We start from the raw sequence: 18332 nt of genomic DNA, 5'->3' as shown, positions 1-18332 counted from the left end.
GATCAGAGAAAACACTGGGTTACTCCTGAAACAGGGTAAATCCACACCAATAAGATCATTAAGCGAAAAATAAATACATTTATGAATTACTCATTACTTTTACAAATGACAACCTATATTGCATTGCCTGTACTGCATATGATTTGTGTGATCTAAATGTTGTGACACTGAAGTTGTGACAGTGTGGACTCATAGCCTGTCCTGGGTTAAAAAAAAGCTAAAAATGTTCAATGGTTTGCGATTGCTTTCAAGCAGTGCTTCTGCGTCCTTGATAGCAGTGTTCCTAGAGTTACTGTGGGGGCGTGTCGCCTTATCATCTTTATGTGTGTGAAAAGAATAGGCTATGTTCGATACAATTTATTGCAAAAGATAATGACAAACTCAACTGAAGAAGAGATCAACTCCGATTGATTGATGGACTGAAACCGTATTGACCAATGGCACCGACAGTCGACCAAACATCGGAGTCATGGCCGGTGGCTCACCAAACGCACTGTGGCGACAAATGATTTCTAAACCTGTCTGATTAATTTTGGACTATCACGGTATTTAGGTGGAGGCTACTGTCCGTGAGCGAAGTTGACATTTCGTGAATGATGCCAGTTCTGTGTGGAATCATACTTCTGTTTTGGTTAGTGGATGAGGTGAGTCTGATATTTTTAGTCAGAAATTCAATTCAATGTTAAAGTGAATAATTGTTGTCCTCTTTTTGTTTCCGTTGAAAGGCCTGGGTATGACGGTCTTCAGAACTGTCTCGTTGTTCTCTGAAATATTATAGCCTTGGGGTTTATTGAAAGTCAACAAAACAATGCGCCCTGCTGCTGCAGAAGTTGTGGGCTATTGAGAACTATTTAGGCCTATGAACGCTAGGCAATTATATAAGGTCACATAAATCCGTGGTATATTGAATTATATTCTGTACATAATGTATTAAAATCTATATTCTTGAAATGAAACAATATTTAGAAAAACTCATATATCATATATACCACAATTAGTTTGGCCTTGTCTTGCCTCTAGACCATTTGGTTCCATCCAATAACATCCAATAAATAGATCACACAATACCATTTTACAAAGCTGACTGCACATACAAACAGACACATGCACTCACACACACCTACAGTTCACTAATTTGCACGTACACATACACACAGGCATCTCTTCCTCTTCTAATCGTTAATTGTGACAGAACTGAAGCAGTGACAAACAGCTCTTTGTGGTATTGTTCGTGAGCCCAGCTCCTCTGCTGATGACCAAAAGCAGACTCCAGTCCTGCTCAGGGGCTGCTTTGTCCCTTTGCCATGAGTGTAAATGAAAGGGACATGCTGCAATTGACCGTGGACACAAACATCCACCTGGCAGATCTAGGCTGGAGTGTTTCTCACAATTACTCCCATCCAAGAAAGGCCAAGGCTAGCCGGCTCACCTCACAGCTCACACATACCTTACATGGTGATGGATGGACATCAAACAAAAATGGATGTCTCATCATCATAGAAGCCAGAGCCATAGAAAATAACACTGGGGAATAGTGTGATTATGTCTAGTGAAGGCAGATAATAGTGAGAGCCCACAGACTATTTTTCTCTAGTATCTCATTTTAGAGGCTTGTTATACATTAGGTGCTGGGCCTAGTCTGACAGAGGTGGCATTGAACTGTATGTGTGCATAGTGGGTTCTGGTCTGGTCTGGACTTTGCAGTCACCGGTTCACAATCATCTTGAGTTGGCCTCTGAACATAGAGCATTGCATGAAATAGAAGTTTGGTTCATCAAATATAAACTTTGCTTACAGTAAGTGATTTTTGTATCACTTGTGTTAATGAAAAGCCAACCAAGTCCTGTTTGGTGGTCACATCTGGCACATCACAGAGAAATAAAACAACAAGGTATTCACATGGTTGACAAGTTTCCTACTTAAATGCTGAATACTTAATTTTCCCTCTGACTTGCCCTCTGATCTCATACCAGCAAATATAAATCAATGACTAGTTTTCTTCTTGTCATTGACAGTGCACAGCTTCCAAGAACTACTGCTGGTATTTTGAAGGAGGCTACCCCATCCATTTAATGTAAGTATACTGTACACACACATGGGTAACAAAATTACCTGGACACAGACAACATTTAATTGTAGCATACATTATATTTATTGTTAAGACATTCATATTTTACAACACATCTTCATTTAACCAGGTAAGTTGACTGAGAACACATTCTCATTTACAGCAACGACCTGGGGAATAGTTACAGGGGAGAGGAGATGAATGAGCCAATTGTAAGCTGGGGATGATCAGGTGACTATGATGGTATGAAGGCCAGACTGGGAATTTAGCCAGGAGACCAGGGTTAACACCCCTACTCTTACTATAAGTGTCATGGGATCTTCAGTGACCACAGTAAATCAGGACACCCATTTAACATCCCATCTGAAAGACAGCACCCTACACAGGGGAATGTCCCCAATCACTGCCTTAAGGGATATTTTTTTTTAGACCAGAGGAAAGTGTGTCTCCTACTGGCCCTCCAACAGCACCTCCAGCAGTATCTGGTCTCCCATCCAGAGACTGACCAGGACCAACGCTGCTTAGCTTCAGAAGCAAGCCAGCAGTGGGATGCAGGGTGGTATGCTGCTGATTGAACTGTTTGTGAACTTAAAGAGTGCAGTCTATTGATTCCCTCTGGCTTGTTTAAAGACCGGGTTGTGTTTGATTAAAGAAAGTGGTCCCTGGATGTGGATGAATACGGCGAGATCACCAGATTGGAAAAGTTCTAATGAGTTAATACCGGCCTATGACTGATTGATTTTGGCTGTCATTCATATAGGATGCCGTCGAAGCGGCGAGGGGAAAGAAAGAATAAGCTGTAACTTTTCCCAATCCAATCATCAAATCCCACACAGCATCCACTGGGTTGAGAAATCACCTCATTGAAGATCTTTGATTTCGATCTAAATCATTGAACTAATGGGCTAAGCATTAGTCTTCAGACCAAGTCTTTGAAATTATAAAGACATGTTGGCCACTAAGCTGGCCACTATGCTTTTAGAAATGCATTACAGTGGTGATACATCAGTAGGAGTTGAAGTTATGGTGGTAGAGAAAGGAGATCTTTACTGCATTGACTGGGAGATTTGGATTGCATTGCCTCTGTAAAAAAAAGTGCACACACAGATCTACTGAAATAGAGTATAGTGCAGGCAGACTGTGTGGAATTATAGTGCACTATTAAGAGACTGCTGGCTCAGCTCTATGCGCATCCGACACGAGTGTAAATGGAACGTCATTCCATTTTTATGCACTTTTCTCTCTTTGCGTATTCTGAACTTGAACTTAATCATGGGAATAGCATGATCTTGAGCCGCTATTAGTTCTGGTGGAGATCTAAGAAATTAAGGTGTGGTGGAGGTGTGTTTATAATTACGCTGTAATCTGACCTTGACTTAATTCCCTCATAATTCCACCACTTTTACCCGAGAGTAAACCATGAATAAGGTCGAAAGAACCTACTGGTTCCAAGTGGAAAAAACATCTCCTTAATTTCTTTTGATAGAAATAACAGTATTCTCCATGCACTGTAATTCACAACATGATAAGAACTATTGAAAGGAGCTAGATAAATGAGTAATTAGTTTGGATAAGGGAGTTGTAAATATAAATTACACTTGTTTTAGATCTGTTTTAGAAAAAAAAAGACGTAGGCAGTGGTGATCCAGAGCCTATTTAGAGGGGGGGGGGGGGTTTATTTGTTTGGATTTTTACGAATTATCTTTGAAAGACAGGGTCCTGAAAAAGGGACATTTCTTTTTTTGCTTGGTCTGATCATGTCAACATCATACTTTCAAAATCTTAGCTAGCAGTCATCATCATGAATCAAGTCAACAATCTACTGGCAAATCCTTTTGAATTCTAATCATATGAAGAGAAATAATGAAAGGGAAATGATAGATCAAATCGGTGCTCATCGGACAGTGGACATAAATATTACACAACAAGTTGGAAATTGCAAATTCAACAATGAGTGGTTTGGAAGGAATCAGTGGCTAACTGCAAGCATTGCAAAACAACCATTAACTTGCTATTCAGTGGAGTGGCTGTGTAGTCCCAAGTCTAAGGTCTCTTTTCCTAGTTTAAAATTATAAACATTCAGCATTGGCCATGCTGTCAATGAATCATCATTTGTGCCTTGCTCAAAACAACTGTTAACTCGGAACTCCAAAATCGGACTTTAGTGAGTTCAATACAACTGAGAATTCGGGAAATTAGCTACGAATTGGAAAATACTTTTTGAACTTTCATCCAACTCGGAATTGTAAATTTGGAACTCAGGCTTCTTTTTAGAGCTACAACCTGAAGATCACTGACATCATCATGATTCAACTCTTTTTTTCTTGAGTTCCCAGTTGTCTTGAAAGCACCATAAATCCAGAGAATGCCAGACTTTGATGACAAAGTTTGATGACAAAATTTGCCCACGAAGGACCGCCGCGACACCTTGCTGTTCAAGTGAGCACAGCACAACAAGGTAAGTCCAAAAATGTCTTGTATGCTGATGCATAAATTATGTAATATGCCAGGGAGATATGCACACTGTAGCAAAGAAAGTAATACTAAGTGTATGTTGTGTAGTATGCTGTAATTAGCCAATGTGCCTCACCCTAATAATTTGGTATATTTTCACCTCTTAATTTCTCCTACTGTTATGACTTGGTGGTGCACATGTAGCCTATAACCTGTTTTTGAGAAATGTAATCATCGAATATTGTAGGAGCTTTCATTGTCTTACAGTATATGCCCCTTTTATTTATCCTATGGTTCTGACTTGGTGTACAGGGAGAACACTGTGAGAACAGCCCATGTTCTGAATTATGTTGCTGTACATTTCAAAAGTGCTGAACAAATAGTTAAATAGACTACGTCCGTCCTAGCTCGCTCATTAATGTCTTCATCGAAATTACGGATGGCCTCTTATCTGCTTGTCGTCCCCTTATGCAATAGTTTGTACATCTCATTTGTCAGTAGAAACTACATTTGTTTAAGCAAGTCAGCCATGTCAGCTATGTTTTTTTAAAAGGCAGTAAATGAGGCTGAATGAACTGTAGCCCTGCCAGATAAGGCTCCGCTAATAGCCAGGTGTAGCAGTGGTAAGGTGTTGGGACTGCTGTTGGGACAGCTTTATGTAGGCCCTAACAGTTTGTGGGTACCATTTGTCACCATTATAGTGCAATTAATGTATAGTTTAGTGTTGTGTTGTGTAGTGGCTTTGCTGGCATGTATCCCACATTTTAGTTTTTTTTGCCCCACGTGCTCCAGCAGGTATATCTCACTGGTCACCCCCAAAGCCAATTCTTCCTTTGGCCGCCTCACCTTCCAGTTCTCTGCTGCCAATGACTGGAACGAACTGCAAAAATCACTAAAGCTGGAGACTCTTACCTCCCTCACTAGCTTTAAACACCAGCTGTCAGAGCAGCTCACAGATCTCTGCACCTGCACATAGCTCATCTGTAAATTAGCCCATCCAATCTACCTCATCCCCATACTGTATTTATTTATCTTGCTCCTTTGCACCCCAGTATCTCTACTTGCACATACAGTGGGGCAAAAAAGTATTTAGTCAGCCACCAATTGTGCAAGTTCTCCCACTTAAAAAGATGAGAGGCCTGTAATTTTCATCATAGGTACACTTCAACTATGACAGACAAAATGAGAAAGAAAATCCAGAAAATCACTGTAGGATTTTTAATTAATTAATTTGCAAATTATGGTGGAAAATAAGTATTTGGTCAATAACAAAAGTTTATCTCAATACTTTGTTATACCCTTTGTTGGCAATGACAGAGGTCAAACGTTTTCTGTAAGTCTTCACAAGGTTTTCACACACTGTTGCTGATATTTTGGCCCATTCCTCCATGCAGATCTCCTCTAGAGCAGTGATGTTTTGGGGCTGTTGCTGGGCAACACGGACTTTCAACTCCCTCCAAAGATTTTCTATGGGGTTGAGATCTGGAGACTGGCTAGGCCACTCCAGGACCTTGAAATGCTTCTTACGAAGCCACTCCTTCGTTGCCCGGGCGGTGTGTTTGGGATCATTGCCATGTTAAAAGACCCAGCCACGTTTCATCTTCAATGCCCTTGCTGATGGAAGGAGGTTTTCACTCAAAATCTCACGATACATGGCCCCATTCATTGTTTCCTTTACACGGATCAGTCGTCCTGGTCCCTTTGCAGAAAAACAGCCCCAAAGCATGATGTTTCCACCCCCATGCTTCACAGTAGGTATGGTGTTCTTTGGATGCAACTCAGCATTCTTTGTCCTCCAAACACGACGAGTTGAGTTTTTACCAAAAAGTAATATTTTGGATTCATCTGACCATATGACATTCTCCCAATCTTCTTCTGGATCATCCAAATGCTCTCTAGCAAACTTCAGACATGGCCTGGACATGTACTGGCTTAAGCAAGGGGACACGTCTGGCACTGCAGGATTTGAGTCCCTGGCGGCGTAGTGTGTTACTGATGGTAGGCTGTGTTACTTTGGTCCCAGCTCTCTGCAGGTCATTCACTAGGTCCCCCCGTGTGGTTCTGGGATTTTTGCTCACCGTTCTTGTGATCATTTTGACCCCACGGGGTGAGATCTTGCGTGGAGCCCCAGATCGAGGGAGATTATCAGTGGTCTTGTATGTCTTCCATTTCCTAATAATTGCTCCCACAGTTGATTTCTTCAAACCAAGCTGCTTATCTATTGCAGATTCAGTCTTCCCAGCCTGGTGCAGGTCTACAATTCTGTTTCTGGTGTCCTTTGACAGCTCTTTGGTCTTGGCCATAGTTGAGTTTGGAGTGTGACTGTTTGAGGTTGTGGGCAGGTGTCTTTTGTACTGATAACAAGTTCAAACAAGTGCCATTAATACAGGTAACGAGTGGAGGACAAAGGAGCCTCTTAAAGAAGAAGTTACAGGTCTGTGAGAGCCAGAAATCTTGCTTGTTTGTAGGTGACCAAATACTCATTTTCCACCATAATTTGCAAATAAATTCATAAAAAATCCTACAATGTGATTTTCTGGATTTTTTTCTGATTTTGTACTGTATTATTGATTGTATGTTTGTTTATTCCATGTGTAACTCTGTGTTGTTGTACGTGTCGAACTGCTTTGCTTTATCTTGGCCAGTTCGCAGTTGCAAATGAGAACTTGTTCTCAACTAACCTACCTGGTTAAATAAAATTAAATAAATAAAAACATGCTAAAATTGCCACTGCATGTAGGCTAATTCAATCGTTATGGAGCAGAGTGCAGACCAAGCTGTACAGTTTGAACCCAAAGCATGGCGCAATAATTAGCTGTGTCATCACACAGTTCCATGGTTAGCATAGGCAATAGAGGTGAGTATAGCCTACTATTGTACACTATTCACCCTATTTTAATTCTATATCTCAAACCACTGTATTTTTTATTCATCAATATATTCCATTGCTAAAGTCTCTCCAAACCAGCATTTTTTTATGATTCATACATACTTTCCTAACCCTAAAATTTGCATAAATAATCTACAAGATCTGAATATTTTTAAATCTACCAGTTGGTGTCGATACGGAGACGAATATGTATTTATTTAGATGGCTTTCTTTCATCGATCCCTATTTTCTGAACCTATTCTCTTAATGCATTCTAGTCTGTCAACAAAATTAATGTACACCGTATTTAAAGGGATGGCTTAACATAAATGTACTGAAAACCCTGTTGAATGAAAACGCTGTGAAAAAATTTGTTGCCAGCAAGTGGGAGAGTTTTCAGCAGTTAAATTACATGTATTCAGCGCGTAAGGGAACCACGCCTGCAAAGCCTGTTACACACCTTAATAAGGTAAGTCTGAATACCGATTACTGAAAAGTGCGTAAGAAAGGCATACTTTCCTCAATTGAAATCGGGCCCCTAGCGATGTGCTGCTAATGACTTCTGTAATGGATGGCCTTCAAAGGATACTTCCGGATTTTTATTTTTCTCCCCAATTTCGTGGTATCCAATTATTAGTAGTTACTATCTTGTCTCATCGCTACAACTCCCGTACGGGCTCGGGAGAGACGAAGGTCGAAAGTCATGCGTCCTCCGAAACACAACCCAACCAAGCCACACTGCTTCTTAACACAGTGCGCATCCAACCTCCAGCCGCACCAATATGTCGGAGGAAACACCGTGCACCTGGCGACCTTGGTTAGCATGCACTGCGCCCGGCCCGCCACAGGAGTCGCTGGTGCGCGATGAGACAAGGATATCCCTACCGGCCTAACCCGGACGACGCTAGGCCAATTGTGCGTCGCCCCACGGACCTCCCTGTCACGGCCCGCTGCGACAGAGCCTGGGCGCGAACCCAGAGTCTCTGGTTATACTTCGGGATTTGACAATGATGTCCTTTATCTACTTCCCCAGAGTCAGAAGAACTAGTGGATACAATTTTTATGTCTCTGTGTCCAGTGCCGTGGAATATTTCTGATTCAAAGGAGCGAGACTTTGTAATTTCTTGTCATCTTTATTTAATATCGATTCATTATTGCAATGAAGCGGGTGGATTCCACACTCTGAAATGTGATGCGAGAACTCAACGAGCAGAACCGAGCCACAGTATTTCTTAGTTAAGGCACACACTCCTGAATACGTGACAAACAACAGATGTCTGGATTTGTATGTGAGAAAGAGTATCCCCCAGCCAGATAGCATTTACAGTGAGGACTGTTCAAATTGTATAGAAACGAGGGTTTGGCCCCTAAGACAAGGTTCCTCCTATCAGCCGTCCACACCAGAGACATCTCCTCCCTGGTACCTCACAGTATACAAACACCAACTCATTCTATGGAATGCAGGCTGTAGGTTTTATCACCAAGGCATCATAAATCAATTGCTAGCGCCAAGGCCCAACCCCAGTCCCACAGACACAGATGAGAGTACTCATCAAACCTTATTTGATGCATAAACAGTATTATAACATAATCTTGTCATTTTTCTACCATACCAGTATGAAGGAAGTTAAGAGTATCTGCCGGAATGCTAGCAGATACCTATAAACTTCATCATTGCACTAGTGCAGTGGTGATTTTAGCATGTACATCTTAGTGGGGAAAAAAACAAAATGTGGGATGCATGCCAGCAAAGCCACTACACAAGACTAAACAATACATTAATTGCACTATTACGGTGACGAACGGTGCCCACAAACTGTTAGAGCCTACATAAAGCTGTCCCAACAGCAGCACTTTTGAAATGTACAGTGACAGAATTCAGAACATGGGCCGTTCTTACAGTATACTCCTTGTACAACAAGCTAGAACCGTAGGATAAATAAAAGGGGCATATAAACAGACAAGGAAAGCTCAATGATTACATTTCTCTAAAACAGGTTATAGGCTACATGTGCACTACCAAGTTAAAACAGTAGGCAAAATTAAGAGGTGAAAATATAATTATTAGGGTGAGGCACATGGAACGCCGTTTGGGTCTTTTAAGTGTCAAAAAAGATACACATCATATAACACTATTTGATGCGTTAAAGAAGCTTTTAATTTGACACGTGTGGCCACGAACGATATGTTTACAATACTGAATTGGTGAAAATAGACCAAATGATTAGGGTGAGGCACATGTGTAATAAGCTGTTAGTAGCCCAACATACACTTATTATTACTTCTTAGATACAGTATACAGTTGAAGTCCGAAGTTTACATACACCTTAGCCAAATACATTTAAACTCCGTTTTTCACAATTCCTGACATTTAATCAGAGTAAAAATGCCCTGTCTTAGGTCAGTTAGGATCACCACTTCATTTTAAGAATGTGAAATGTCAGAATAATAGTAGAGAGAATGATTTATTTCAGCTTTTATTTCTTTCATCACATTCCCAGTGGGTCAGAAGTTTACATACACTCAATTAATATTTGGTAGCATTGCCTATAAATTGTGTAACGTCAAACGTTTCGGATAGCCTTCCACAAGCTTCCCACAATAAGTTGGGTGAATTTTGGCCCATTCCTCCTGACAGAGCTGGTGTAACTGAGTCAGGTTTGTAGGCCTCCTTGCTCACACATGTTTTTTCAGTTCTGCCCACAAATGTTCTATAGGTTTGAGGTCAGGGCATTGTGATGGCCACTCCAATACCTTGATGTTGTTGTCCTTAAGCTATTTTGGCACAACTTTGGAAGTGTGCTTGGGGGCATTGTCCATTTGGAAGACCCATTTGCGACCAAGCTTTAACTTCCTGACTGATGTCATGAGATGTTGCTTCAATATATCCACATAATTTTCCTACCTCATGAAGTCATCTATTTTGTGAAGTGCACCAGGCCCTCCTGCAGCAAAGCATCCCCACAACATGATGCTGCCACCCCCGTGCTTCACGGTTGGGATGGTGTTCTTCAGCTTGCAAGCATCCCCCTTTTCCCTCCAAACATAACGATGGTCATTATGGCCAAACAGTTCTATTTTTGTTTCATCAGACCAGAGGACATTTCTCCAAAAAGTAAGAACTTAGTCCCCATTTGCAGTTGCAAACCGTTTTTTATGGCGGTTTTGGAGCATTGGCTTCTTCATTGCTGAGCGGCCTTTCAGGTTATGTTGATATAAGACTTGTTTTACTGTGGATATAGATATTTTTGTACCTGTTTCCTCCAACATATTCACCAGGTCCTTTGCTGTTATTCTGGGATTGATTTGCATTTTTCGCACCAAAGTACGTTCATCTCTAGGAGACAGAACGCATCTCCTTCCTGAGCATTATGACGGCTGCGTGGTCCCATGGTGTTTAAACTTGCGTACTATTGCTTGTACAGATAAACATGGTACCTTCAGATGTTTGGAAATTGCTCCCAAGGATGACCCAGACTTGTGAAGATCTACCATTTTTTTTTCCTGAGGTCTTGGCTGATTTATTTTGATTTTCCCATGAGGTCAAGCAAAGAGGCACTGAGTTTGAAGTTAGGCCTTCAAATCACCTCCAATTGACTCAAATGATTTCAATTAGCCTACCAGAGTTTCTGAAGCCATGATATCATTTTCGGGAATTTTCCAAGCTGTTTAAAGGCACAGTCAACTTAAGTGTATGTAAACTTCTGACACACTGGAATTGTGATACAGTGAATTATAAATTAATCTGAATCTGGGGAAGTAAATAAAAGGTCTCATTGCCAAAATCCTGAAGTATCACTTTAATGCTGAAAGCTGGTAATTTAGCTCTCACCCTTCTAGTACGGCTGGTGTTGAAATACAGTACAAAATACTGACAGTAGGAGAGGGAGCATTTTAAATGTTGAGGAGGATTTGTCATGGAAGTGGTTTGCTGTCTATTTAGCCAGAGGATTTAACGTTCAGTGCAGCTCAGTGGATGATGAACATTTCTCTGAAATCTGTAATGATTCCATAAATAATCTCTCCTCCATGTTTAAAACTGAAGCTGCTATACGCCCTTGAAAAACATCAGACACTGCTGCTCTCTGTGCAGGGCAGATCTGAAGACTGGAACTGCCAAATCACATATCTGCCTGACACAATCAGCCCCACCCCATCAAAAAAACGCCAAATCACATCTCTGCCTGACACAATCAGCCCCACCCCATCAAAAAAACATCACACTGTATCAAACATATTATCCAATAATAATCATTTTTTACTAAGTATGATTAATTGTTAACTTTCAAAAAAAATATACAAAATAAATAAATAAATGGCTACCTAAAAGTTCCAATATTTGACGTAGAAAACTTGTTGTATCTGGGCGAGGGTATGTGTGTGTGTGTGTGTCGCACACACTGTAGTCAAGTCACAGAGAACAATTCATCATCAGATTTCCTCTATACAGATGCTGCTATACAATTGATCTGCAGGGGATTCAGATAGCGATCCAATTTCAGCTCAGGGACTCAAGACAAACTGAAATTAATGGACGTGGAACTAAATTCAGTGTACCCTCAATAGTTTACTCAATATTCATCTTAGACCGCAGAGCAGTTTATCTGCTTGACGTGTCTATTTTACTGGGCCACTTGGTATTTTTGTCAGACTTTTCCCACAGTATTGTAAATTGTACTGTGCTTATGAGAACTGCCATTTGTTAATGTGTTTTGATAGGGATGTTGGAAGACTATACTGTTTGCACAAAAGCCGTCTCTTAGTCAGTATTCTAGATGCTGGTGATTGGAATAACCTTTTCCTCTGTGTATGTGTGTGTGTGTGTGTATTGTAGATGCCGATCGTATGAGGACTGTTGTGGGACACGGTGCTGTGTCCGAGCCCTCTCCATCCAGAGACTATGGTACTTCTGGTGAGTTCCCCCAATAATAGCCTGCCAGTCTTACTTCTCTCCTCCCTCCTCTCTCTCTTTTTCTCAATCGTCTTTCTGTCTCGCTCTGTATTTTTCACTCTCTCTCGCATCAACTTGCTCCCTGCATGTACTTGTGTGCATTTATGCATAAGACATTAGTTTGATCATAGAGTTTGCGGTCCTTTGGGAACTTCTTTGTTTCTACTTAGAACATGCCCCTCATGCGAGGGCTTCTTGCTGTAGCTTAAAATAGCTACACTGGCTCACAGTGAAATGCTTAATTGTTATGACATGATCCTAATATGCAATTCAGTCAGAAACTACTCTCTCTCGTGTGTGTGTGTGTACCACAGGAGGCTGCTGATGGGAGGACTTCTCATAATGGCTGGAATGAAGTAAATGGAATGGTTTCAAACACATGATGTGTTCAATAACATTCCATTCACTCCGTTCCAGCCATTACTATGAGCCCATCCTCCCCAATTAAGGTGCCACTAGCCTCCTGTGGTGTGTGTGGGTTTCTTTACTTTACTGACTTAATTGTCCTCATGGGGATATTTTGTTGCAGTGTCATGTACACGTTTAAAGTGGCGTTTAAATAGCAAAACAAATTGACAATACAACTTTCATAACAGTTACATACCAATAAAAAGAGAGTAGCCTGCTGGCCTTACTGGGTCGGTAGGAACATTAGCCCGAGCTGTTTAGGAGGGATATCACACCTGGCACAAATGATTGTCTAGTTCTGTTTTTCCTGCTGAGGGTTGCCCTATACCCTCTACTCCCGGGAGGGGAGTAGTTCAAAGTCCGGGTACAGACGGTGGCTTGGGTCTAAAATTATTTGTCATACTTCAGCATAGAAGTTCCTCTTGACCAATGCTCCCTCAAATTTTGGGGGGAACTGAGCACATTTTAGGTCTTGTAAGCGGAAACTTGAACATTGTGAGATTTTTGTGCAACTCCTGGCATGTGTTTACAGTGAACACTAAGGCTGTACCCTTACAGTTTTAGATGGTTGCCAATAGGCTATTGTGGCTATTTGAGCATAAAGTAGACCTACCAACAAAACCAATGGAGCAAATCTCATAACATTTTCACATGGAAATAGCTTTTGATTTCTATGATATAACCTTCAGTAACCTATATGTGGTGTTCAGTACAGGCCTACAGCGTGTTTACATTATGAAGGGCTTGACATCAATTAATGATTTTTTACTTGGTCTTTAACACCATGGGCCAAATAGGTGACTGTAAATTGCTTTGTATTGTGTTGTATGACCAAGAAACCACTTTACAAAACAAAATGTATGATTATTACAATGTAGGCTGGCTATTTGCATATTCAAGCCTGTCTCAAAATACGACACTGCCCCTTTAAGACATAAGTTTTTCACCTGACTGACTTTTCAAAGACAACTTGAAATGTAGCCTACAGGTTTTGTGCTCTTGTGTGAAGAAGTATCTCCCTGTTACTGACCTATACTTATCTATAACTTGGCTAATAACTCGCAAAGAATATCAACATGTGCACGCACACGCGCTGCTGTACGCACTGATCTGAACTGGGTGATTGAAAGACCGCTCGTGGGCTACCTCGGCCAATATAATTATACTCCATTGCGCTCTGGCTCTGCCTACAACAAAATCACAGACCCAATCTTGCAAAGTTAGATTTGTTTTGGTTTGTTTCATTGAAAATGGGCTGATATAATGTTGATCAGAGAAAAATTAAAAACATTGATCTATATAGTGCAAACTAATGGGACGAACTCAGTTAAATTCAGTCTCGTCTTTGCGCGTCGTGGTATTTCTTCAGCGCAGCAGTCCTTCAGGAGGGAACATTGGTCTTGACTTTAGTTTGTTCTTCAGTTCAGTACACCAGTTTGAAAGAAAGGTCCCTATACTATATTTAAACAATAAGGCGTGGGGGTGGTATATAGCCAATATACCACGACTAAGGGCTGTTCTTATGCACGACTCAACGGGGAGTCCCTGGCCATGGTATATTGGCCATATACCATAAACCCCCGAGGTGCCTTATTGCTATTATGAACTGTTTATTAGAGCAGTAAAAATATATATATTTTTGTCATACCTGTGGTATAACTTCTGTTATAAACTTGGTGATTCGTGCCTTGAATGCTAATTGGCTGACAGCCTTATACCAGGGGTATGACAAAATATTTATTTTAACTGCTCTAATTACGTTGGTAACAAGTTGTTAATAACAATTGTGGTATATGGCCAATAGGGCTGTAGCCAGGCACTCCTTATGCACAACACAACACGAACAGCCCTTAGCCGTGGTATATTGGCCATATACCACACCCCCTCATGCCTTATTCCTTAAATATACCACGGCTGTCAGACAATCAGCATTCAGGGCTCGAACCGCCCAGTTTATAATTTCGAATGAATCCTTCACCTAGCCCCCATCTTAAATCAGATGCAATAAGACAATGGCCCCATTTATACCTGGTGGTAACATGTGTCCTTTGTCCTGATGTTGTCCAAATTTTTTGGGACAGGTGTAGACAAAAAAGAAAGAAAAAAAGATGCATTGTGATCTGATCTCCCTGACCACCTCCGGAGGTAGTTAGGCACGTATTTGGTCTGGATATCTCACAAGTGTAGACAGATCTTGACAGTGAGACCATTTAAAAAAAATAATTGACAGGTGGCACCATTGTCTTATGCAGTGGCCCCCCTGTTTTGCATGTTATTTTGGTATTAATACGTGTCACATATCAGTTTGCAAACAATGTAAAAAACAACAACATTGATTTCATAATTTTCTATTTTTTTGCTTTCTTGAGTAAGTTAGCTCCAAATTGCAGGTGATTCAGCTTAGCTCAGTGCTTTCTGTGGTGGTGGGGCACCCATATGTGGTGGTGGGGCATCACACATCCCCATATGCTCCATTCACCCCTTAAACTTACTCAACAGCAATCCCATCATTGATCTGAGCGCAACTGTTAATCTGGGTCACGGCACCACTGTAAACGACGTCACGCTGCTTGCTTAGTGAGTATCACTTCCTTCCGATTCGGCCCATGCCTGACAAGAACTCAGGACCTTTGCCTTGCTAGCCTCGTGACCGCCCTCTTGAAGCATCTTCTCACCAGTTGGTGCCACACGAAAAACTAGCTATTCACTGGCGCAAGTGGGGACACTTCAGGCCGAGGAATAAGTTTCACACATCCCCATGTGCTACATTAGCACCAGGTTTAAACAAAGCTTATGAAAGGTATTTTTGCAGACAGAAAAGTTAAAGCAAGGTCTCTCAGCCTTTTCAAACATTCAGAGACAATCCAATTAATATCAATATTGGGCTATTAAGGTATTTCTATACTAGTGTAGTAGAAATTTGACTGTCAAGGATGAACTCTTTCAGTCCAGTAAATTGAGCCCATGAATTCTATCAACAACTACCACTGATATCACAGAAGACTCAAGTCTAATTTGCTCAGTCAGAACATCTTGAAGCTCCTTATTCCTTTCATGCCATCTTTCTTTTATCTCTTAGTCTGACTATGTAAGGCCATGAATTAATGGTTAAGTAGCGTGTATTATGTAAGTTTTTGCTGTCTTTGTTTGCAGGCTGCTGCTGATGATGGGTGTGTTGTTCTGCTGTGGGGCGGGGTTCTTCATCCGCAGATGCATGTACCCCTCCCCCCTTCCTGAAGACACCTTTAATGTGGCATTCGCCAGACACCCAATGACAGCTCCAGGTGAGTCCCATATGCACATCCTCCTCTTCTATTCCCTCTCCCACTCACTCCTCTCACTTTTCTTTTCTTACTCAATACCCCACTACCACAGCCTCTCTCCAGATCTTCTCTATTTTATCCCCACCCCCCATCAAGTTATTTCCTTTTCTCCTTTCATCTCCCACTATTCCAGACTCAGCGCAGTCATTTATACATAGCAGAGTACAAATAAACCTTTCTCAATTTACTATAATAATCTGGTCAGAAAGGATCAGTCTCGGATCTCAGTACAGAGATTGACTCTCTTTTTCTGATTCTGGATCCAAAATAGCACACTGGTTCCTATATAGTCCACTACAAATAGGGTTTGGGCCAAAAGTAGTGCACTATGAAGGGAATAGGGTGCAATGTGGGACTAACACTGGGTCGGCTTCTTGGATCCATTCTGGCGGATGTCACTCTGAACACATTCTTGCTATTTTGACTGACACACACACACTAGCCCCTCCACTCATTGATCTGGAAATATGGGTATTCATATTTCATGTTTTGGCTCTGGAGGGAAGAAGAGTAAAATATAATAGTGCTATTATTCCATGTGTTTTCTGTGTTGAGGTTTAAAATGTGATACATTCTAGTTCAGTGCTACACCAAAATCTGTCACTGAGTGGACCAAATGCAACTGAGCTGAGAAATGCTGCTTATTCATATTCATGCCTTTAACACGTGCTCAGATTCGGACCTCTCTCACACCAAATGTCACTCAGCTCAGCTTTCACTGTAGCAGACAAGTCTGGACAACAGTGGTATTTTTGTGAAATGCCCTGTATTGCTGGCCACATTATTTACGTCAACCTTACGAAACAAAATACTGTGCGTAGATGGTGAACTACGTGAGTTGTCATTAATTTATCTACTCTCTTTGTCCTCCAGGACTGCAGCAGGCCAGCATGCAGAACTATGGGGACCCAGGAGGGATGAACCTCACCCCTACCTTCCCCTACAGCCCCCATCCCTACCCCTCCCACTTGGCAGCACCCTACCCACACCCAACCCCAACCCCTCCTGCTTACTGCAACCTCCCTCCTCCACCCTATGAACAGGTGCTGCAGGCCTCAGAGAAGAGGTAACCTGGAGGAAAGACATTGGAATTAATGAAATTATTTCAAACCCTTCAGAGTTCCCAATGCTGCCACAACTGGCAGCAGAGCGAGAGAGTTCTCTGCACATCAATAAGGAAGGGTCACTATCCTACGTTTTGACTCATGAGTAAAAAGCGAGTCTGATATTCTAGACTACTAGAAATGGAATAGCATCTCTACATTAAAAACATCTCATTAAGGGACGCTTTCCCGGACACAGATTAACGCTGGCCCTGGACCAAAAAGCATACATTTAAATAGCTTTTTAGTCCGGGACTAGGCTTAATCTGTGTCTGAGAAACCAGCCCTGAAAGCAGCTTCAGTCTGTATCACAATGAATCGGTGTCAAAGTGTTTGTTTTCACGTCACCTCTCGAAGAGACCCAACAGGATAAAAACAGACATGGATTCAGAAAGAGAGGTGCTCTGTCAACAACACTGTGTCAGCTGGAAGAGCAGCATCTATCTGAGCACAACTCACTCAGATCACCCACTCAGGATACTGTATTATCGCCCACTGTCTGGTATGTGTTTAATATCACTGCGGTTGGAGCATTTAGTATCTCTAGTTGAGGAACAAGTTTACTGTAGATCAGAAGCCTGTAATGCTGTGGACATACTATAGTCATGGCAAATCAGTTTAGCTTTGTCTCTTAATTCATTTTGGTGCATGACTTTCCTCTATATTTTATGCAATTTGCTAATGAATTCAGGTATAGTGTGGTCATTGTTTAATTTTTTAAATTTTTAAATTTTATTTTTTTAAATCACAGTATCCTGAATTAACAGAGGGTAAATATATCACCAGCTTGCCTAATAAAGTGATTAGTCTGGAAATAAATTGTGTTCCTTCCAAATATTACAAGTTAAGGTCACTACAATGCTCTTTGCCCAGAATCCCAATGTAATATGTCTTACCACAACCTTCGTGCTCCCTTTTCCCATTCAACGGGAATACTGATACATCATGGAAGACTTTAAACCACTAGGTGTCAGTATGATGTTCAACATGCAGCCAGCTGTGTTGCAGTATGTGCTCTGGAGGCAAGCTGCTGGGCTGTACAACACAAACCATTGATTTTCTATATCACATTAGTTCTCATTCATTTCCAATGGATTGGATCCGTTTTGATCTTCACCCATTTTCTGAGTGTGCCACATTAAATCCTGCAAATGGG

General features: G+C 41.3%; 1 protein-coding gene across 4 annotated transcripts; it reads left to right on the top strand.

Moving 5' to 3' along the window:
* The first annotated feature begins 258 nt into the window (after window positions 1-258).
* On the top strand, window positions 259-18332 carry LOC109872276 (vesicular, overexpressed in cancer, prosurvival protein 1-like). 4 transcript variants are annotated; one of them, XM_031806701.1, is made up of 6 exons: window positions 271-631; window positions 2016-2074; window positions 4405-4526; window positions 12226-12303; window positions 15904-16034; window positions 16947-18332. In XM_031806701.1, exons 3-6 carry the CDS (start codon window positions 4447-4449, stop codon window positions 17141-17143), a joined length of 486 nt encoding a protein of 161 aa, XP_031662561.1. In that variant the 5' UTR covers window positions 271-631; window positions 2016-2074; window positions 4405-4446; the 3' UTR covers window positions 17144-18332. The 4 variants fall into 4 exon arrangements, with proteins under 4 accessions (XP_020319049.1, XP_031662561.1, XP_031662560.1 ...); XM_031806700.1 differs by having other exon boundaries at window positions 271-644; XM_031806699.1 differs by having other exon boundaries at window positions 271-644; window positions 4398-4526.

This window comes from Oncorhynchus kisutch, linkage group LG27 (assembly GCF_002021735.2).
Source record: "Oncorhynchus kisutch isolate 150728-3 linkage group LG27, Okis_V2, whole genome shotgun sequence".
NCBI classification, from domain to species: Eukaryota; Metazoa; Chordata; class Actinopteri; order Salmoniformes; family Salmonidae; genus Oncorhynchus; species Oncorhynchus kisutch.
The sequence above is the reverse complement of the archived record's forward strand: the minus strand, read 5'-3'. Positions and strand labels throughout refer to the sequence as shown.